This window comes from Quercus robur, chromosome 3 (assembly GCF_932294415.1).
Source record: "Quercus robur chromosome 3, dhQueRobu3.1, whole genome shotgun sequence".
Classification (NCBI taxonomy): Eukaryota; Viridiplantae; Streptophyta; class Magnoliopsida; order Fagales; family Fagaceae; genus Quercus; species Quercus robur.
Genome location: NC_065536.1, coordinates 49,256,647 through 49,280,343, shown reverse-complemented (window position 1 = coordinate 49,280,343; position 23,697 = coordinate 49,256,647). Strand labels below are relative to the sequence as shown.

General features: G+C 33.6%; 1 protein-coding gene across 2 annotated transcripts in view; it reads right to left on the bottom strand.

Moving 5' to 3' along the window:
* Positions 1–15,458: 15,458 nt before the first annotated feature.
* The window catches only part of LOC126718184 (germin-like protein subfamily 1 member 7), a 69,890-nt gene continuing 61,651 nt past the window's right edge, over positions 15,459–23,697 (bottom strand). The window contains exons 1-2 of one of the 2 annotated variants that reach the window (XM_050420272.1): positions 20,467–20,625; positions 15,459–16,039 (exon numbers count right to left, since the gene is read on the bottom strand). In XM_050420272.1, coding sequence (XP_050276229.1) covers positions 15,504–16,039; positions 20,467–20,593 — 663 coding nt within the window. In that variant the 5' untranslated portion in view covers positions 20,594–20,625 and the 3' untranslated portion in view covers positions 15,459–15,503. Of the gene's footprint in view, positions 16,040–20,466; positions 20,626–23,697 lie in introns of those variants that run through there. The other variant, XM_050420271.1, reaches the window with a different exon arrangement.

Genomic DNA, 23,697 nt, shown 5'->3' with positions numbered 1-23,697 from the left:
AGACGAAGACAATCTTGAAGATGAAAACAATCTTTGAAGACGAAGACAATCTGGAAGATGAAACAATCTTTGAAGACAAAGGCAATCTTGAAGATATAGACATCCTTGAAGATGAAGATTGCCTTGAAGATGAAGACTTCCTTGAAGATGAAGATTTTTTTTGGAAGATCTTGAAGATGAAGACAATCTTGAAGACGAAGACTGCCTTGAAGACACCTTGAAGACAAAGACAATCTTGAGGATGAAGACAATCATGAAGATGAAGACGAAGATTGCCTTGAAGACACCTTGAAGAAAACGAAATCTTGAAGATGAAGACTTCCTTGAGGATGAAGACTATCTTGAGGACGAAGTCTATCTTGGATACGAAGACTTCCTTGAAGACGAAAACTATCTTAAGGATGAAGACAATCTTGAAGATGAAGACATCTTTGAAGACGAAGACAATCTTGAAGATGAAAACAATTTTTTAAGATGAAGACAACCTTGAAGATGTAGACATCCTTGAAGATGAAGACTGCCTTGAAGATGAAGATTTTTTTTGGAAGATCTTGAAGATGAAGACAATCTTGAAGAAGAAGACTGCCTTGAAGACACCTTGAAGACAAAGACAATCTTGGAGATGAAGACAATCTTGAGGAAGAAGACAATCATTAAGATGAAGACAATCTTGAGGATGAAGACTATCTTGAAGATGAAGATTGCCTTGAAGATGAAGAAGACCTTGAAGACAAAGATTGCCTTGAAGATGAAGAAGACCTTGAAGACGAAGATTGCCTTGAAGACGAAGACAATCTTGAAGATGAAGACAATCTTGAGGATGAAGATAATCATGAAGATGAAGAAAATATTGAGGATGAAAACTATCTTGAAGATGAAGATTGCCTCGAAGATGAAGACAATCTTGAAGACGAAGACTATCTTGAAGATGAAAAGGACCTTGAAGATGGAGTTTGTTCATGCAAGGATGTGCATTGGCATCTTTGCAATGGATCAACTGTCGATGCAACAATCTAAGGATGTACTTTGGCCTCTTTGTAATGGATGAGCATTGGCTTCTTGCTATGATACCTTTTAAAGGTATAAAATGATGAGTACCAGACTTTAGAGATACAAGGTGACATCGCTCAAAGTTTAAATATACGAGAAGATGACACCAACACTTCGAGGATTTGAGGTGATCCAACTCAGCAGAGACTTTAGAGATGCAAAGAGATGCCACCAAGTTTTTGAAGATGCAAGGAGATACATACCACCAACACTATAAACGTGAAAGGTGGAACTACTTAGACTTGAGAGAGACAACACGTTTTAAAGATGCCAAGTCTCGCAATGATATTTTTTGCTTTCATGGTAACTATGCATTCCTTTGGTAGCAATGTTTTACAGTGATGCTTGCCTTCATATGGTAGCATTGTCTTCTGTAACAACTTTCTCATAGTGAAGTTTGCCCAAAACTCTGATTGCACTTAGTATGACATACCAAGTTGCCTGTGTAGCACTTGAGAGACATCGAGTCATCATGTGGTTCAAGAAAGTTTTTTTTTTTTTTTTTTTTTTGTGGACATGTGACTAAATTTAGTATAGAATACCAAGTTGCCCACGTACCCTTTGAGGGGGATCAAGTCATTATGTAGTTCAAGGAATTTTTTTTTTTTTTTTTTTTGGTGACCACTTTCAAGAGTAACGGGAAAACATCATGTACCCTTTAAGTGTTGATAACACTTAAGGCATTGTTGTGCCTCCAGCCTTTTTTCATCCAAAACTTCTAATTCTTCAAGTCTTAGACAAACATTTTCTTCATTAGAAAGGTCTTCTTGAATGGAAATCCTTAATAAAGGAATTTAGCGTTCAAGTGGTAGAACAACTTTTACCCCATAAACAAGAGAATAGGGCGTGGCTTGGGTAGGTGTTTGATATGTTGTACGATACGCCCACAAAGCTTTCTCAACTCTTTCATGCTAATCTCTTTTCAACTTCCCTACAACTTTCTTGAGCAAATTGCGCAGAGTTTTGTTAAAGGCTTCTATGAGACCGTTGGCTGGAGCATTATACATGGAGGAATTATGCTGCTTAAAACCGAAGTCATTGCAATTAAAACCAAATTCATTGCAAAGCTTGTCCATCGACTTGTTGTATAATTCCTTCTCATTATCAGTGATGATATAACGGGGTACACCATACCTAAAGATGATGTTTCTTTTGATGAAGTTTACAACAGTTTCTTTCTTCACTTCATGAAACACAATAGCTTCAGCCCACTTGGAGAAATACTCTGTTGCAACCAGGATATATGAATTTCCATCCAAGGATTTTGGTGTTAGTGGCCCAATCCATATCTAATCCCCAAGCATCAAATGACCATGAAGCTACAATAGGGTGTAGGGGTTTTGGGGGTTAATGAATGAAGTTTGCATGGAATCGACATGCTGAGCATCTTTTTGCATACTCCATACAATCCTTGACCATAGTGGGCCAATAATAACCCATTCGCTTAATTTGAAAATGAAGTTTGGGGCCAGATTGGAGAGCACCACAAATCCCTGAATGAGCTTCTTTAAGTGCCTTGACAACTTCCTCATCATCCAAGCAACAAAGGAAAAGGCCATCAAGTCTTTGAAGATGCAAGAAGGTACCACCAGGTCTTTGAAGAATAAGGGGATACCACCAAGACTTTAAATATGAAAGACAACACTACTTAGACTTTAAAGATGAGAGAGAAAGCACATGTTAGAGATATCAAGTGACATTCTCACAGTAATGTTTTCTTTCTTGGTAACTTTTCATGCTCAAATTTTATTTTCTTTTTTATTTTTGAACGTGTGACTGAACTTAGCATAGAATACCAAACTACCTACGTACCCTTTTAAAAGGCTCAAGTCATTACGTAGTTCAGAGGGGTTTTTTTTTGCTTTGTTGTTGTTGTTGTTTTTTTTTATTATTATTATTTTTTGGCTTTAACTTTTGCCTAGGTTGCCTTTTTAAAGGTTTTCAACTTAGTGAGCTTTTAATAACCTAACTTTTGCCTAGGTCGCCTTGTAAAAGATTTTCAACCTAGCGGGCTTGCTTTTTTTTTTTTTTTTTTTTTTTTTTAAATTTATTAACACTTTCAAAAATAATGGGAGAACAACATGTACTCTTTTAAGTGTTGAAGTAGGCAGTTTTAGCCTCTTACCAAGGAGCATTTCAAACTTCAATCATAGTAATGCTTCAAGAACTTGCCATTGATAAGACCAATTCTCAAAACGTCTTTAGTTGTATCAGTGTTGATTTCCTTCAATTCATCAACTGTTCTTCAAATATGGGTGGAGCATCCTTAACATCATCTTTGACTTCTTGGTTTGTGGTCACCATTGTGACACCCTATTTTGCAACCCGCATTTAACCTCACATGGAGAGTAAAAGGGTAATTTTACCTTGGAAATATGTATCTTGATTCTGGTCATTAGATTCTTAATCTCATTTCACCAAAATGATCTTGATGTTGTAACGATTAAATCGACTTGTCATAAGCCCGAATTGGACCACCAGATTGAAAGTTATTATCAAATCAAGTTTTAATGACTGAGATGCACCATCACAAATTGAGTCCAACAATATGTGATTATGAACAATTGATTTCAATTGATTATAAGTATAATCAATTTGATATCAATGATGTGTCATAATTTGATTGATTAGTACTACATTTTATGGTAGGGTTGCACACACCTAATTAACTAGATAGCTAAACATTATTATTCAATGAGTAATTTATGCAATTAACTTTTAATTAGAGTAAATTTGGAACCAGTTTAGTCTGAAATGGGAGTGATTGGAGCCATTTAATGTCAATTGGGAGCTAATTTGGGATCTATTAATGTTGATTATGGTGAAACCATTTCCTAACAAATAACCTTTGCTCACTATTTCATCAATATCTCTCAGAATATTTTGAATCTGTGAATGAGGTTAATTTTCCCAGAAACTAGATATTCGGGGCTTCAATTTGAGCATAAGAATGAGACAATTTCGATCAGAATTGAGTCAGATATGGTTTTTCGAAGTTGGCTCTATAGACTGTTACAGTAGCTATGGGAAAACCGAATTTTGTTTGCTCCTCACTCTCATCAATCTCCACATTTAATGTACCAAATTTCCCCAAAAGCTAAAATGAGGTCTAGGTTCATGATTCTTTGTCAACCCTCATTAAATGGCCTTCCATTCATATTTCCCCCACCAGTACTATATAAACCTCTCATTCATTTCAAGACACACAAAAATCCTCTTTCTTCTCCTCTCTTGAGTTCTAGGAAGTTGAGTAGTCTTGTCATATCTTGGTCTTCTTGAGACTTAAGATATTGAGTGAGACTCACTCTTCCTCTCCTAACTCTTCTTTTCCTCCACCCTTAGGACCTCCCTCAAGAGTCTCCTCCTCCACCATATGGATCTTGCATAAAGGTATAATCATTTTCCCTAATTTTTTTTGGTGTTGCCATGATGAGAATTTAAGATTAAAGCATGACAATAATCATTTAAATTCCTTTGAATATGTTTGAATGTTCTTAATTGTTCTTATATATTCTTCACATGTTCTTGGTTGTTCATCACATGTTAATGCATGACACTAGTTTTGATCTTAAATCCACATCCAAAAACATGAAAAATGTATTTGTTTAATAATTCTTTTAAATTCTTGAATCTAAGATATCACCATCCACACACATTCACTAGAATTTATTTGTCAATCCAAATGAAATGCTTAATAAATTGGTTAGGGTTTATCACATGCACACATTTTAAATTCAACATGCAAATTGATTGATAACATATTGGATAATGTGATATGAATGTTGGCCACTATAATCTAGAAGACCGGTTTCACCAGGCAAGGTGGGTGCCTAACACTTTCCTACCTTGTAACATAGCCTCCGAGCTTAGATCAAGGGTTAGTAAATCAAATGCTTATCCATGTAATTTTCAATTTTTAGATTGTAACTAGGAAATAAAGCCATGTAATTTATCTTAGATTGTATCTAGAACCAAAGCCATGTAATTTTCCTATGATCAGTGTAAATTCAATTGAAAATTAATAAAATGATGAATTTTTCAATTTTGGTTTTCTTATTTATCCCAATAATTAAATAAGTGGCGACTCCATTATAAAACCCTAAATCTAAAGGGGAAAATATAATTAGTCGAACCTCTATTTTGAGAGGCAATAACACGACTCTACCCATTCACGTGGGTTTGGCCCAACATCCTACAAAAACGGGCTGAGGGCGCGGTCTCTCACGTACGCCTTTTTACAGTCAAGGCTTCGCTAGTATTCATTTCCCAAATGGTTCTACGTTTCATAAGAGATGGAGTGGAGCTTCGAATCTCATTTGAATCTTGATCAACAGTAAGTGTGTCGTTAGCACCTCTAGGGAGGAAATTTGTCCTCTCATGCTCTCGCTTTGCCTTGAAATATTTTGAAAGTCGATAAGGGATTGAATGACTGAGCCTTGTGAGAACTGAACCTCGAGTGCCAACTTGAGAAGAAGTTGAGTGACTAAGTTTTGTGAAAATAGAGCCTTGAGTGCTAACAACAAAGTTATCTTCTTGTGTCCCTAACCTATCAAAGACTGAGATATGGAAGCAGGTTGCCCAATGCAGTCAAAAACAGATGATTTCTTTGATAGGTTCAAAGATTGTTCTTCCTCATAATTTGCTAAAATTACTGAAACACTAGCTTTTTGGATGGGAGAATGAACAGGAGTTGGTGGGGTGTATCCAATTCTAGCCTTAAAACTTGTTACACCGAAACCTTTAGCCTTCAACACCTTATGTTCTTCTTTTCCAGAGGATTTAGAGATAAGCTTACCCAAACCACCTGGCTTCTCATGGTTATAACTAGCTTTAGCCATGAGTTTATACGCGTTGGGGTCAAAACCCGTTTTGGTTCTTTTGGTTGGCAAAGTCCCATGCTCAACAATTGGTCCTCGGGATGGTCTTGTAAACCCTTTCACCAGTTGACATAAGGGTCTTGGTTTTGTGATTTTAGTAACTAGAAAGTTTAATCCTTGCAAATCCTTCGATATTGACTCCTTATCTCCTAAAAATGGGGATTGGCCTTCTTTTCTTTTGGCAACTGGAACATAGTGTAGCACAAGGGCTACTCTAGTTACTTCTGAAGTATGATGCTTCTTCTCTTCTATAGAAATCTCAGTTTGCTTGGTTTCCTTCTCCTCAATTGGAGAATCAATCCTTGGAGCTTTGGAGTGGGGCTTTTCTTCTTTGCTAGATGGTGAAGCCACAACTTGGGTTTCTTCTATCATATTGTCTTCCAAGTAAAATTTTGCATCAGCAAAGTGTGACTCAGCTACAGTAAAGGGCTTGTCATCAACTACTATCTTCTTGACTTGTCCATCTTGGAAATATTTAAGGCATTGGTGATACATAGATGGCACAACACCATACTCATACAACCATGGTCTTCCAATAAGTAGTTTGTAAGTGGTCTTGGCATCAATGAAATGGAAAAGCGCACTTGATTCCATTTCACCTATGAGCATCTAAAGCCTAATCTTCCCAATAGCTCTTTGTCCATCTTGATTAAAGCCTTGAATCAACAATTTACTGGGAAGTAGTTCATCCAAGGAGATTCTGAGCTCTTTCAATATTTTGAGTGGCAGAATGTTGACTGTAGATCCACCATTAATAAGGATACGATTGACTTTTTGTTCTTGAATGTCGCTAGTCACAAATAAGGGACGATTGTGAATCTTGGATCCCAACAAACGATCATCATCAGTGAAAATGATTGAAGACCAATATGCTTTATACACAATAGCTTGCTCTGTTTCTTGCTCAATATCTGAAGATTCTTCTTCACCACTTACTTGATAACATGGAAGAGATGAAAAGATATAATCCTCGAGAACTGGCATTGAGGAGAAAGGTAATTTCACCTTAATAGGCTCAAATGAACCAAATTGTATGGTGAGAACAATCGAAATAGTTGTTGAGGCCACCATGGCTAAATTGACAGTCGCAACTTCATCATCAAACATGATTTTTCCTTGATGGGATAGCTCCATGATTTTATCTTTCAACACAAAGCATTGCTCTATGGGGTGGCCTACAAGGCGATGAAACTTGCAATAATTAGGATCATTTGTTTGGTTAGCCTCTTCAGAACGTTTCATCTCTAGTAGCTCAATCAACTTCAACTCAAGTAAATGATCCAATATATTGGAGATATCGGCATCAGGGAATGGATATTGCTTTTCTTGCATCTCTTGTAATGTTGGTCTTCTTCTTCTCTTATCTTGAGTGAGAGCGAACGCCTATTCTTTCATCTTGGGCTTAACTGGAACTTTGAGAGGAGTAGTAGTTACAATCAAAGTCTGCTTGTTTTCTGATTTAGGAGGGAATTTGCCCCTTTTGTGAGTATCTTGTCTTTCTCTCCCCTTGCGAGGTTCTTGAATAGGTAGGCCTTGGTGACCATTGGAAGCAATACTAAGCTCTATGTCTTGGGCGCGTGTTGCTAATTCTTCAAATGTTTTAGGCTTTATTCCTTGTAGGATATAGCTTATAGCCCAATTCATTCCTTGAATGCACATCTCAATTGCGACGCCTCAGATAATTGATCCTTGCAGTTAAGACTAAGGTTTCTCCACCGTTGAATGTAATCAATGACAGGCTCTTCTTTCCACTGCTTTGAATTGGTAAGTTCTATCATACTAACAGTATGTCGAGTACTATAGAAACGGTTTAGGAATTCTCTTTCCATCTGATTCCAACTATCAATAGAGCCAGTCGTTAGATCAGTATACCAATCAAACACATTTCCTTTCAAAGAATGAACGAATTTCTTGACCATGAGATCCCCATAAGTACCAGCATTGTTACAAGTTTCCACGAAATGAGCTACATGCTGCCTTGGATTGCCTTTACCTTCAAACTATTGAAACTTTGGTGGTTGATAGTTTTGAGGCATCCTCAAGAGATCTATCCTTGAGTGTATGATTTGGCGTAGGCAATGGACAATTGACTTCCACCCCTAACTTGGTCTTTGATAGCTTCCTTGATTAACTTCTTGAGCTGGTCAGAAGAGATAGACCCATCTGCAGAGAGTTTGAGATCCTTTGTTAAACTCTCGAGTTTGTCATTATGGGTTTGTTTTGATTGACAGCTTTCATCTTCATGATTCGTTCCAGATGTATTCCCCATCTTATCCATCAAGAAAGTTATTTCTGTGTCTCTCAATGCTTCCTTCTCTTTCATGGACTTCATTAGCTCTTCTAAAGTCTGGGCTATAGTCGAGACTTGTTCCTCCAAAGATGTTGTATTAGTAATCATGACAAGCATGGTAGATGAACCAACAGAGTGAAGGGATTCCCTAAGCTTGGAAGTAGGAATATTTTTTGAAAAAGAGAATTCAGAGCCATCAAGTGATTCATTCTTTTCTTCAATAATTGGAGCTTCTTGTGTAGGTTTTGGTGACAAATCTGGTTGAGACAACATTTCTTTGACGAGGCTAGCTACATCTTTGCTTGCCCCCTGAGTAGATGAGTCTGTTTATGACTTCTCGGTTTCAAAAGTGTTGAAAACAAACGAGGATTAGGGTATGGGTGTCGTTTGATCATAGACTTCTGCAAGGGCTTTTATCCTTCTCCTTGTCATGGGTCCAGTATAGGGAATATCAGGACTTGACGAAGAGTTAGAATTGAGTAGATCAACTTCACTTGTTTCAAAAAGAGGATTATTAATTTGAGTCTTCTTTGAAGCCATAAGGCTTCAAAAGATGTGACAATTTGATGAAGAAGAGATGAGATGTAGAGATGGTCCCATCGGGCGTGCCAAAAATTTGTAAACACAAAATTTCCCAATTGCAGAAAATTAAACAATTGAAAAGAAATATGGTTTGCAAATATAAATTTGTATTGGTGAATAATGAGTACAATCTCTATTTCAATTCTTTTACAAAAGAATACCCTCTGATTCTATCTTCTTTGAACTTGACTCGAACAAGAGACATTCTTGACTTTGGTTGTAAAATGGATTGAACGATCTTCACAACAAGTCTCTAGCTTTGAGCTTATTAGAGATTTATTGTTCTTCAAGTCTTCGAATGTGAAGGCTCTTAGGTTGAAGTTCTTCGGGGCTTTAGAGGCTTGATTCGTTGAGCTTCAAAGATTTGGGTTTGTTGAGGTTTATGAAGGCTTTTTAGCTTAATTCCAATAGAACTTCAAAAAACTCGAACAAGAGATCTTCTTGACTTTGGTTAGAAGATGGATTGAACGGTCTTCACAATGAATCTCTAGCCTTGAGCTTGTTAGAGATTTGTTGTCCTTCAAGTTCTTCAAGCCCTTTGAATGTTCTTCAAGATCTTCAAAGACGCTTCAAGTTCTTCAAAGATTCTTGAGACAGAATTTCTCTAGAGCTTGGGCCTCTTGAAAATGTGGTGTTGAAAATGAGAAGGAGTGTCCTCTATTTATAGTGATTTCAGAGGATAAGTTCCACTTTGAATTGATATGCTTGAAAGTATGTAATAGACTTTTGATTAGCCCAAATTCTTCTTAGAGATAATTATCTCTATTTATCTATATCATATTTTGATAAAGATAATAATCAACAAAGATAAATAATTACCACTATTTAATTTATTTTAATAAAGATAATTATCTATCAATTTTGAATAGAAAATTTATCTTTATTTTATTTATTTATTTTAATAAAGATAATTATAAATTTTGAATAGGAAATTTATCTTTATCTTGTGGGCCAAATGACATGTGACAAATTTTGATATGCCAATGTGATGTCAATTTGGATCTCACATGTCATCATTTAATTTAATGACATTAATTTAGAATTTACCATTTTATAATTGGCTTAATTTTTTTGCCTCTTATAGATACAAACACAAGATGACACCAAGACATGTTATTAGTTTTCTTTCTGAAAGTCTCCTTACAATTTCGTGGGTAATGTGGGCTTATATAGTGCAGGGTAAAGAAATGAGGAAAGCACACTTTAAAAACATCTAGGTAGTGAGTTTCGCGGGTCATACGCGAGTTGGTCCAGTCACAAAATGACTTGCGAAATTCCTTCGGGCACTTGACTATTTAGCTTCCAGCATGTGCTTCTCACATGACCTTTCGCGGATTGTCCACTCATAAACCAGTCACAATCCAATCATGATCAAGTCATGAACTTCACTGTTCTTTGCAAATCTTCACCAAACTCTCACACTTAACCCTTACATTAAATCCCACAAACATGTAGAGAAATAATTAACACAACAATTGACACAAAATTAAAGCCAACAAAACATAGTTTGAAATCACAACTTTACAAATATAATTTAAATAATAAATTCTTACTTGAAAGGAAATCTATCTTGGAAGCTTTATTGAAATAGGTGGATGAACACCATCCTTCTTTATAGATACAAGATTCAGAAACTATATTATAAATTATGTAAAGGGAGGAAAGATTACAAGTCTGTAATGGGAGATACAAGATTTCTGTAATGGGAGAGGAAATGTTACAAGTTTGTAGAGACTAGAGAGGAAAGATTACAAAAGAGAAAGGGGCGGAAGTCTTTCTTAGATACAAGAGAGAAAATTTGTTATTAGACATTAGAACTATACCTTTTGGGTGAGTAGTGAACTTAGGACCTATCTTCTTTCTTTAAGAGTCTGTCTATTTATAGAAGTAGTGAACCATGGTATGCCTTGAAAAGTAACTCTGGTTGCAAAAAGTGAACCCTAGTTAATCTATTGGTGGAAGGTGCTATTAAATGAATAGTTTAAACTTTTCATGAATAGTGACGTTTTTGTTTTCACTATGCAGGCTTTGTCATTTCTTCCTTTCTTTCTTCTTTCTATCTTCTTTTGTCCATGTTCTGTCTTGTTGCAATTATAAGGCTTTGCCGTTCCTTCCTTTCTTTCTTCTTTCTATCTTCTTTCTATCTTCTTTTGTCCTTATTCTATCTTCTTACAATTATAAAAACGAGAAGATTCTTTTACCTATCTTGTGCTATTGAACCGTGTCTATTTGCCATGCTTGTTGGTAAGGGTCAGTCTGTATCTACATAGTTGTCATAGTCAAGGGGGTCAGAGTTATCTACTTCTATGTCAATGTACATGGGTTGGCATTCATGTTCTGTTGGTTTGAATTCTTCACAGTGAGGGCAATAGCTGACTGCTTGTAGTTTTACGGCTGTCTGTCAGGTTCCAGGCACCTGAAGTGTGGGGTCGTAGTCTTGTGAAGAAGGGAATTATGCATCTGTTATTGCCAAAAATGATAATTTTGTTATTGCTAGCAATCTCTTGGTTATCTATGTAGAGCTCGTTAGCAATTAATTGACATCTTTTTTCCATAATCTGTCTCCTGTCATCTGCTTTCCATAACCTGGATCAGATCATGGAACTGTAGAAAAGTATCTCCATGAGAAAATCTGGTGCATCTGCCAATTGGATTGATCAGTAGAACATGTTTGGCTAGTTCTACTTCCATCCATTTGTCTGGGAGCCATTTAGGAAGAGTGCTCCATACTCTTCTGGTCTTTCTTCTAGGAATTGGGAGAGGGTGTCTCTAACAATGTCTGGCATTGAATCTAACTGTCTGTTATGGTGGATAGTTATCTCTCTGATAAAACCTACTTCAAATAATTCTGATAAATGAAAACGACAATCTTTCTTAAATAGTCTTTATAAAGAGGGCAGTCTTCAATGTAGTCTTCTATGTAAAATGCTCTGTTAGAATAATTGTCTAGTTGGAACAGTAATCCTGGGAAGATGCAGGGCTGTTCATAAACTATTAATGTGCAAAGTCCGAAGTAGTGGTGAAATCTTTCATTGTATTCAACTGTTTCTTCTGCTAGGACTAGACATTGGAGTTGATCCAACCATCTGTCAAAGGTTGCTGTATATGTCCTACTAGAGAAAATCCTTTGTTGGATTTCTGGTAGTAGGTTGGCAAAGGACTATCTAGTCCTAAACATAGCTTTTGGGCTGTATTTAGAATGACCAGTACCACATATGAATTCTATAATTTTAGCCTTGGAATGGCTGTATTGCTTGCCCGGAAATTGACTGTTAATTTCAGTATTAAGATTAAGGGATAGCAATTACGCCTTAAGGGCCTTCATGCTTTTTTCAAATAACTCTAAATGCTTTAGCCTGAACGCTACATTTAGATCATCAAAGATATTTTCTGTCTCTTTTTGAGTATTCACCTCTATATTGGGGCCATTTATCTCATCCATCTTGCCTTTTCCTTTGGCATCTTGTGAAAACGGCTTATGTCTCTTCGTGGGTATTCTGTTTAGATTTTGGTTAGAGATACTTTTTGTAGGAGGACATTTCTAAAAGAGGGTAAAGTACAGGGTAAAATAAAATGCAAATATAATAAGAGAAATGTAAAACTTTTGAAATATATAGTATAATAGATAAAATCAAATTGCTCTCGGGTAGTATCATCTATTGCTAGTTAAGTCTCATTATGTCTTGTTATGAAATTAATAAGCGTCTTTCTTTTCTGTCAATCATGTTTAGGGAAAATCGAAAGATCTTTCGGCAAATGTATTTCATTAGGAATAGGGGTTAGTATGAATTTAAAGAGGATATCTTTTCCAAGTACATTAGTCCTTATTCCATCATTAGAGGTGAGAAAGGTGTAAAGAAGGGCCATAAATGGATTTCCTAGAATGACTTTGGAGGATAATTCATTCACAAAGACAAAAGGGTTTTTTTTTTTTTTTTAATTATTATTTTTTATACAAAATAGAAATTTTACTTTAGTCTAATCTAAGTGTATATGTGTGTGAAACTCCCTTCTGGAAACTTGAACCTCGGCCTTTGCCTCCTATATCCTACAAGCACTTATATTCTATCATTGCAGATATGAGCATTAGTTAGTCTATAATTAATTTTTAATCTATCTCCATTAGTTTGGGTTAATCTATTTGTTGATTTCTCATAATATTTAGAAGGTACTAATCCTTCTTGTATACAATTTAAATCTGCTCCAGAATCAACAAGAGCAATGACCGTCAATGAAAATTCTTTATTAATTACCTAAGTTATTTCTGTAGGCCATTTCTAAAACATAAGCCTGTCAATTAGATTTAAGAAATTATTTTCTAAATATTATCTTTATAGTTTTCTTCTTCATTTTTTTAGTAAATAATTGTTTTTGAGGAAGGGGGATCTATCAAAAAGGGGTCTGCTCTATTAACATTTAGTCTATCCTTGAGATCAATTCTATCATTCAGATTAATTATTTGTGCTATCATCTATTCAGTTATTTCTTTTATGGTAAAATTTTCTGATTTTAGGTCTTTTAGTTCTTGTTTTAATGTATTTATTTCTGTCTATAAGTCCTGTATAGTTATAGGTTTATTTCTTTGTTTAAATCTCTCAATGATTTCTGAAAAATTATAAGTTAATTTAGCTTCTTTTATATCTATTTCCGTTTTTTTTTTTTTTTTTGTCAAAATTAGGGAATCTTTTATTTTATGTAAATATTCTTTCTTTTCCTGTAAATTTGGTAATCTATCTATAAGATCCATAATTAAATCTTCTTGCTTGGTTAAAACACTTATTTTCATTTTCCTTTTACTTCGTCTTCCGAAGAACTATCTATTTCTGATGAATTTTCACTATTGTCTATTTGATAAATATTATTATCTATCTCTTCTTATTCACTGTCAGTTGAATTTAAAAATATATTCATTAATTTAATTTTTATATCGTCTATCAAATCAAGTTTATTAATCTATGCCTTAACTCTGCAATTTTTACTTATATGTCCTATTTTACCACATTTGTAGCAAGTAATTTGTTTCTTATTATTCTGTCTTTCGTATCTATCAATATATGTTTTCTCTTTCTTTCTTCTTCTAGATGGAGCAATTAATGGATCAAATTCATATTGCTCACAAAAGGTTCCTAGTTCTTTCTTAGCATTTTTTTTTTCTATTTGACTTTTAAGTCTTAAATCATTGCATAACCATAAACATGTTTAATTAATTTAAGATATTATGTCTCCGTAAGTTAAATTAGGATAATATATAGTTCCGTCATTTTTAGCTATGTCAAGTCTAACTTTTTGTGCAAAGAAATAAGGTAAACTTGCTATAAAATTTTCTTTACAATAAGTCTATTGACAATCATTTCTACTTAAGACTTTAGAAATAAAAACATCTTTATACCATCTAAAATCTGACAATTGTGGACATCTTAAATTGATCAAAACATCTAATATTCTTTCTTTATATCGATTGGGGTCTCCAACAAAGTGTTTAGTTATAGCAAATATTAATGTATTTACTACATCTTGTGACGAGTTATTATTTGTCATTATTACAGTTCAGTCAACTTCTTTTTTAATAGCAGATAAAATATTTAGTTTGTCACTATTGTTTAAATCATGATCCCACCAACTTTTTAGTTGGCCAGTAAAACCAATCACAATTAAATGAGCTATTTGGTAATGCCTCTCTCTCTCTCTCTCTCCCCCTGTCTCTTTTCTCTTTTGATTCACCCATACCCACTTAGAGCAAAACAAAAACTTTGCCTTGGAAGCTAGCTCGCCAAATTGAACCATAAACTAGGAAGAAGAAAACCATTTGATGCAATGTTTTAAATCCCTCCATCCATCAGATTGACCAAACTTTACCTTTTTGTTGTTGTTAATTTATGAGATGGGAAAGCACAGGTCTACAAAGTTAAGCAAATAAACTCAGTTATGCCAAAGATGCATCACTCTGCTATATGCTAGGGGTATTTTGTTTTGATTTGGGTTTTCTTGCTTTGGTTTTGCTTAAAATCTTACTTCTTTCATCGATTGCAAATATTTCTTTTTGAAAATCAACCATTTCCACTAAAATTTGTGGACCCACTTGAGCTATTTGGCTTGTGCTCTCTTCGATTTTTACCGTTTCTTCGGATTTCTTTTCAGATAATTTTGCTTTTTTTTTTCTTCTTATTTTTTAAATCACAATGGTTTGCAAAGTCAATCCAAGAAGCTATGAGTTACCAGCAAACCAAATAAAGTTGATACTTTCTGACCTCAAATCTTCAATTCTAATTTTAATTTTAATTTAAGAAATTAATTTTTCTGGGTTCATTGTTCTTTTGGGTTCAGGTTCTTCTATTCTTTATTTTATTTTTTGTGTTTGTGATTTTTTTTTTATATGGATTATGATTTTTCTTTTTTGTTCAAATTTTCTTTTCTTTTCTCCTTTAAAATTAAGAAATTAATTTTTGTTTTTGTTTTTAAAAAAATTGTGCTGACATAGCATTATTTAAATGTGATATAAATTTGTTTAATATTATTTTATTTGCCACGTAAATTTAAATGTGTCAAGTGTACAATCCGTTTGCCATGTAGGCATATTTCGTTAGTGAGATAACGACAAAGACTAAATTGACTACAAGTGTTGAAAATAATAGGGACCAAATCAACTACTAGAATTGTAATGGTCATCATTCCTATTACAAATAATTTTACCAATTGCTATTTGACTAGAATTGTTTTTGAAGATAATCAACAACATTCTTGTCCATCTGGAAGGCCTTAGCGAGAACATCAGTATTGATTGGAGGATTAGATCCAAAGACCGCGTTTGCTATGGTGATCAACCCAGGATTTTGACTACTGAGACTAGCAAATGCAATAGCATTGGTTTGCCCTATGTTGAATTGGAAGTGAATGAGACCAATCGGGAATACAAAGACATCTCCCTTGTTTAGAACTTTGGTAAAGAGTTTGTTTGGGTTGGATGTGACAAATCCAACCAAGAGAGTACCTTCCATGACTACCAAAAGCTCAGTGCCACGTGGGTGAATGTGAGGAGGATTCAAGCCATATGGGGCAAAGTCGAGATGAGCCAAAGATATGCCAAGAGTATTGAGACCTGGTAATTTATCGACATTCACAAGATTGACACTTGATCCAAGTTTATTTGCAGCTATATTTCCAGGAATATTGAGTCTGGGAAAGAAAGAATTGTTTGCTGTGACATATGCTGGGTCCTTGCAAAATTTTCCATTTACAAATACTACACAAAGAAAACTTTGTTATTGTCGCAAAGAAGACACTTTTGTAACAGTGGACAATAACAAGTCATATAGTGAAAAAAAAAAAAAAAAATCTAATTTAGATGATATAATGTAGGTGATGATGATAATTTCATCAATGTGTAGAACTTCATTAAAACTATCTCAAAATAATGTAGGTGATAATAACACTACTACGTACTACTAATAATGAGCAAGGAAATGGAGGTTTGCGACATGTGGAGTTTAGTAGTATTTGTCGTAGTGTAAATGGGGTAGCCCATTCTTTAGCTCGCTATGTTAAGCATTTAGGTGAGGATTTTGTTTGGTTGGAAGATTCTCCACCCCCAGCTTTAGAGGCCTTGTATTTGGATTCTATTTCTAATTAAATAATGTTGAGGTTGCTTTCAAAAATAATGAGCGGGCACAGTGGCGACTCCAGGAAATTTTGTCAGGGTATTCCTCAACAAGCATAAATTACACAATTTAATAAAAAGAAAATTTTATATATTGATAACAACAACAATAAAAAAACATGCAAATACATAAAATTTACAATTGTCTTCTACGAGTTTTTATATTTTGAAATCATTGCATGATAGTCTCATTATCAATGCTACAAGCTACATCTTTTTCAATATACACAATCAAGCAATCATTCATCCACTGATCTCCCATTCGATTGTGCAGTTCGTTTTTTATATATTTCATTGCTGAAAAACTTTTTTCTACTGTTGTAGTAGCAATTGGAAGGGTCAAAGCTAACTTCACAAGCAAATAGACTAAGGGATAAGTCTCATGCTTCCTTGTGCTTACTAACTTTTCAACAAGTTCACTAACTCCTTGAAGCTCTAAAAAGAAGTCGTTGCTGTGTATATCAAAAATGTAATTCTGCAGTTGAGAGTCAAGTGCCAAAATATCTGTCCTAAGAAAATCAGAGGGATAGAACTTAGCTAGACATATCAACTTTTCCTTATTAAAAGCCACAAATGAATTACTTGGATTCAAGCAAGCCATACAAAGTAGCAAATTGATATTCGCCTCAGAAAAACGATTATTAAGCTCTTGAAGTTGCATATCTATGACTGTGTAGAATAGCTCAACACGATAATGATGTAAATTTGGATTTTGTTAAGTGTTGCGTCACGGCCTCCCACTAACTAAAAATATTTCATCCATGTTCAAGATAGAAATATCATGTGTGGTACAAAATGAAGACACTTCAGTCAATAAAGATTTCCATTCATCATCTCTCATCACTTGCAATCGTTGCTTAGACACTTTAACAAAATCCATAGCATTTACTATATCCTGATTTTTTTTTTTTTGGAATGCTATTGACAACTCATTTGTGATCCCTAAAATGTTTTTCATCAGGTGTAGAGCAAAGACAAATTCAAAAGATAGAATTGACCTCATAATAGATCGAGCTTCAACTTTTTGGTCGGAGAGGCCATCTTCTTCAATAATCTCAAGTACATCAACAACAGCAGAGAACATCAAAATCAAGTTGAGAATAGTCCCATAATATGATCCCCAATGTGTATCACCAGGGTGTTTAAGATTTGTCCCATAATATAGTCCCATTCTCTAAATCTTCTTTAATTTTGGCAAATTGTGCATCTCGAAGAGCATCTTGTCTCTTACAAGAGCCTCCAACAACAGTTACTAAATTATTAACCACATAAAAAAATTCAACAATGTTAATGTCATTTTTAGCAACGACAACAAGTGTCAATTGAAGTTGATGAGGAAAACAATGGATATAAAATGCTGACTTATTCTCTTTCAAAATTAAAGTTTTGAGACCATTGATATCACCTTGCATATTACTAGCCCCGTCATAACCTTGCCCACTTAGGTTTGACAAACTCAAATAATGTTCACAAAGTAAACATTCAATAGCACATTTGAGTGACAAAGCGGTGGTTCTCGTATCATATATAATACCAAGGAACCACTCTATAATAATTCCTTTTTTGTTCACATAATGAAGAACGAGGGACATTTGTTCTTTCATTAAGATATCACGTGACTCATCAACTAATATTGAAAAGAACCCATTGTCAAGATCTTTGATGATGGCTTTGGATGTTTCACATGCAATTGCATTCACAATGTCTTTTTGAATATCCGAGTGGGTAAGCTTGTAATTTTTCGGAGCTGTTTGCAACACTTCATTGATAGATTCATTGTGATCCCCCAAAAATTTTAGAAGCTCAAGAAAATTTCATTTATCACTTGAACCTTGAGATTCATCGTGACCATGAAAAGCTAATTCCCAGTATAAAAGGAATCTTATGCAATCAACTATTACATTTAGTTGAACCTGATAATCAAGTTTATCTTTATTTGATTGCTTAACCAAAACACTTTGAATGTGTTGCTTTTCTTTCAGTAGATCTTCACTCTTTTTGACAGCTTGGTTATGAGCACTATTAATTCCTCCAACATGGGAGCTGATTCCAAAGTATGAATCCGTTTGTTATAAAAGTCTCACCTCATCCTTGCTTACCAACATCTTGCCGCCCTAATAGGTAGAAATAAAAACAAAACGCCGTATCCTTGTCTATACTATATTCCAACCACTTTATATTTACATACCATTCGGATCTAAATCGACGGGGCTTTTCAGAAAAATATGATACAGGGTAATCATGAAGAACAGGTTGACAAGGGCCTTTTGTTAAATAATGTCTTCTTATTTCATCATGATTATTAGGATGATAAGATGATATCTTTTGTCGTAGCCCAGGATCTGAAGATGAAGATGAATCTTGCATATGAAATGAATCTTGCACAGGAGATAAATCTTGCATAGGAGATGAATCTTGCATACGTGGTTTTCTTATCAAATGTTTGTCCATAATTCTAACAAAAGAATAAACAATAAACTACAAGTTCATTTGAAATATTAATAAAATTATTAATTATTGTTGTTTAGTTGTTTCATTAATTTGTTTGTCTTTTATAAACTATAATTTGTTATATTGTTTTTTATTAATTTTAAAATTATTAATTATTATTTAGCCTAACATAATTTAGTTTATTTGTCTTTTATAATGTATTGGTTAATTATATAGCTTTAATTATTGTTGTTTAGCGTAACAATAAACTATATTGCTTTAATTTGTTTGTCATTAATTATACTGCTTTAATTTGTTATATTGTTTAACCCCTTGTGCACATTACACTAAAAGAGCCGGACATTACACATCCCATGTGCATTACAATAATTAAAGCAGTGTAATGTGCAGCACATTACACTACTTTAATTATTGTTTACCCGGCCCCATGTGCCCATCAGCACATTAACCCCCACCCCACTCAACAGACAAGCACAAGCCTCATGCCTAATGCCCCAATCACAATAGCTTGCCAATCAGAAAATTTCACAATCACAAATCACAATACACATTACACTAAAAGACAATTAATATCTCACCAACACCAACACTAACACCAACACCAACACACACTGACCAACACCAATGGATAAGATAAAGCCAAATTCAAAAAGACCAAAAACAGGCAAAAAGAAAAATATAAATAAAGCTCATTCATTCGGCCAACCAATCAGAGAGAGAGAGAGAGAGTTACTGAGTTAGACACTTAGACTCTTAAAGAATAAAGAGAGAGAGACTTTCATTAATTTAGTTTTCATTTCAGACATTCAGTGAGATAAAGAGAGAGAGAGACTGAGAGAGAGTCAGAGAGAAAAAGAGAGAGAAATACCTTGAGGGAGGGAGCACCGAGCATCGAGAACCGGAGCAAAGCGATTTGCGATCTATGATAAGGGGTGAGTGACGAGCGATGAACGACGACGACGAGGGGCGAGCGAGCAAGCGATGACGATGACAAGGAGAAAGCTACAGCGATGACGTTGAGGAGTGAGCTACGGCGACGACGAGTGAGTATTTTGGTTTTTTTGGTTTGGTTTTGGTACAGAGGCTCTGTATTGGTTTTTTTTTTTTTTTGATAAACACCTCTGTCTTGGAGTTTGTTTTTCTTTTACTCTAGACTGTATTGGGGTTTGGTTTTCTTTGCTTTCTCTGCCAGCGACATGACCATGGGTTTGATTTCTAATTCTCTGTGTTGGTTTTTTTTTTTTTTTTTTTTTTTTTTTTTTTTTTTTTTTTTGAGAATCCATGGGTGGGTTTGTTTTGTTGGGCTCGCCGTGGGCTTGGCACTGTCACAATTTTTTTTTTTTTGCTTGAAAGTTGAATAAATAAAATTAAAAAAAAATAAAAATTTGAGGGTGTTCCTAATACAGATTAAATATAATTTTTTTTTTTAATTTTTTTTTTCAGGTTTGGGTGTTCTTGGGAACACCTTGAGCTGTACGTGGCATCGCCACTGAGCGGGCATGTAGATTTTCAGTTTATCAACAACAACAACAACAAAAAAACCGAAGAGAGCATGTACGTACCAGCAGAATCGGTTTTGTTAATTGCGACACAAAAGTCTTGCAAAGGACTAGGGTCATAAGCAGAAGCAAGAGAAAATGCCAAAGCCAAAATGGCCACAGTAACAAGGTAAGGAACACCTTTCATCATTTTTTGAGGTTACGTTATCTCTATCTTATGGTATAACTAGTCGCTAACCCGTGCAATGCACGAGAATAGATTTTGAATGAGTTTTAGGGAAAAAATCATTATTTATTATTTTTTAGTTGGAGTAGTAAGTAAAAATGCATAAAATTAATATATATATATATTAAAAGAAATAGCTCAAAGTTTTATTAGTTAGAAAAAAGAAAGAAATGTTGTTTTATTTATTAGTTTTTTGTGAGAAGGAATTAGAGACAGAATGTTGAATCTCTAATTTAATTTGTGTTGTATATAGAGGTATATAAAATATATATTGTAATATATATACTAAAAAGGTGCTTATTGAAATGTCATAACTCTTTGTATTAGATATACTAAAAAATGCTTATTGAATAAGAATGTACTTATTAACTAAAAATATGTTTATTGAATGAAAAGGTACCTATGTAAATAAGTATGGAATGGTGTTTGTAAATCATGCACCTTCCAAAAAGCTTCATTTTTCACTTTTGCAAAAGAGATTAAATTCTATAAGGACGTGGTGTAAAACCCATGTTTTACCCCTTCAATCCTAACATGCCACATCATCTTATCACATATTTAAGAATAAACACAATCACACTCAATCAATTCTAATACCCATATATAAATCCAAACAAATTGGGAATTTATTGAAATGTTATTAGGTGTGGTAGGATGTATTGAATTTTAAGTAAAATGCTAACGTGTCAATCACTTATTAAATGGTGTAAAACATGGATTTTACACCCCATCCTTATAGAATTTAATCTCTTTGCAAAAATATACCACTACCCACAAGATTATCTCAAGAGAGTCAATACTGAATAGAAACACGTTTTGATAACACCTTTGAATTGTTTTGAAGTTACCGCTAATTTTATATATAAATAAATAGATATAAATATTTATTTATGCATTTATGTGTTTATTAGGCAAAACTTAAATAAATTGTTAAAAACTTCAAGATTTAAAATAGTTCATATACTTCAATATTATCAATAAAAATTTATGTACAATTATAATAATAATAATTATTATTATATTATTATTATAAACTAAAAGGCTAAAAGCACTTGCTTCCAGACTATCACTGAAAGCAACAATATAACCTTACACGTTGATCTTACAAGTATTATATTTATAATATTTAAAAAATAGTTTATAATAATAATAATAAACTAAAAGGCTAAAAGCACAGTTTATATTATTATAAACTAAAAGGCTAAAAAAGTTAAAAAGGAAACCTAAACTACACATCTGGGTAAAGCAACAGCTGCAACACGAAGAGGAACAAAAAAAAAAAAAAAAAAGAAAGAAAGGAGAAGAAGAACGGCAGGATGATGTCAAGGTATCGGTACAAAAAATTCTGTCTCTTTCTCACCGTATCTTCTGTAACTATCTCTTCTTGCCTCTTTATTTTTCTTTTTCTTTTCCCCACAATCAAATCCTTTGTTATCCCTCTCTTGTAGTAGTGCTTTTTTCTACACCAATCCTTCTCTTGTAGTATTGCTCTTTGTTGTCCTTCTCTTGTGGAGATTTGTGGGTTGGAGTAAATTGGCCTTGGACCACCAATGAAATGTTTCAAAGTTGTGGACAGAAAAATAATTTAAGAGAGAGTGAGAGGAAGAGAAGAGCATACTTTTTGTGGGTATGGTGGGTTTTGATTGAGGAATTTTTGTTTTTGATGGAAGAAGTGATGTGTCTTTGGATGGAAGGTGGGCTTTGCCGTGGGATTGAGGAAGGAGCGTTGGGGAGAAAGGTTTATTGAGTTTTGTGGGATTGAAGGAGGAGCGTTGGGGGAGAAAAGTTTATCGGGTTTTCAAAAAGATTTATTTTGATTTTATGTTTTTTTTTTATTGGTAAATATTGTGCTGATGTGGAAAATTGTGGGAGTTTCAAAAGTTTCGGTTTTATATATATACTAGTGTTATGCCCGTGCGATGCACGGTTTAATTAAAAATCATATGTAACTTAAATAAAAGATAACGACAACTAAGTTTTTATATTTATTTAAAAAATTGATAGAGATGTATAGAAAAAAAAATCGATAAGAACAATTATAATTTTGTGTCTATCCATAAGGTGTTTTAAAAAAATAAAAAATAAAATTAAAGGTTGATATTAGTAGTTGTATACGCATATTAAATTAACGTTGATATGAACTATTAGTGTGAAACCAAAATTCTAATCCCCTAAAATGCTAGAACTCATAAATCTCCTATTGCTAATTAAATAAATCACTTAGAAATTATAGATAAATTAATAATAAAAAGATTAGATGAAGAATTTTTGGATTGTATTCAAATTGAAATTTTTATCAACTTAGAAATTATAGGAGAAGAGGATAAGAACAATATATATATATATATATATATATATATATTAAAAAAATCTAATAAAAACTTCATGGAAAAAATAATTAGATTATTATTTTTCATTTTAATATAATTTACTTACTTATATATCATGTTTACACATGCATAATCGTTGGTGATCTATATGAGTTGTGCATGTAATGGAGCTGCAATATAATGATATTGTATGACTAAGAGTGAGAGAATGTTTGTGTGAGCACACTTTGGAATAACTTTTAATTTCATGTATGTTTTCTTCTAAAAAAAAATTCATGTATGCTTGCAAGGGTTACATATATATCGATCCGGTAACAATGGAAGCTTCATCTTTGAGATAAAGAACTAATGTAATGCTCAAGGAAGCTACTTGAAAATGTCAAAAGAATCAATAGAGTATAGAAGAAGCGATCAAGAAGAAAAAGAAAATATATTACGCTTATAATATGCACAACTTCTAATTTAATTGAGAAAATATAAATAAATAAAAATTTTGACACTAAGAAAATATAAACTTAGTTATCAAAGATAATTAATTTTAAACTTGTACAGTTGTACTAACATTTTTCTTAAATTTAAGACCCCTACACCTTTGAAGAGTTATAGAAGACAACCATATATAGTTTATCTATGACATTCAAACATCAATTGTCTACATTCAGAAGTTTATAGACATATAATGTTGTTACTATAAAAAAATAAAAATAAAAAAAAGGCATACCATATATTTCAAAAGAA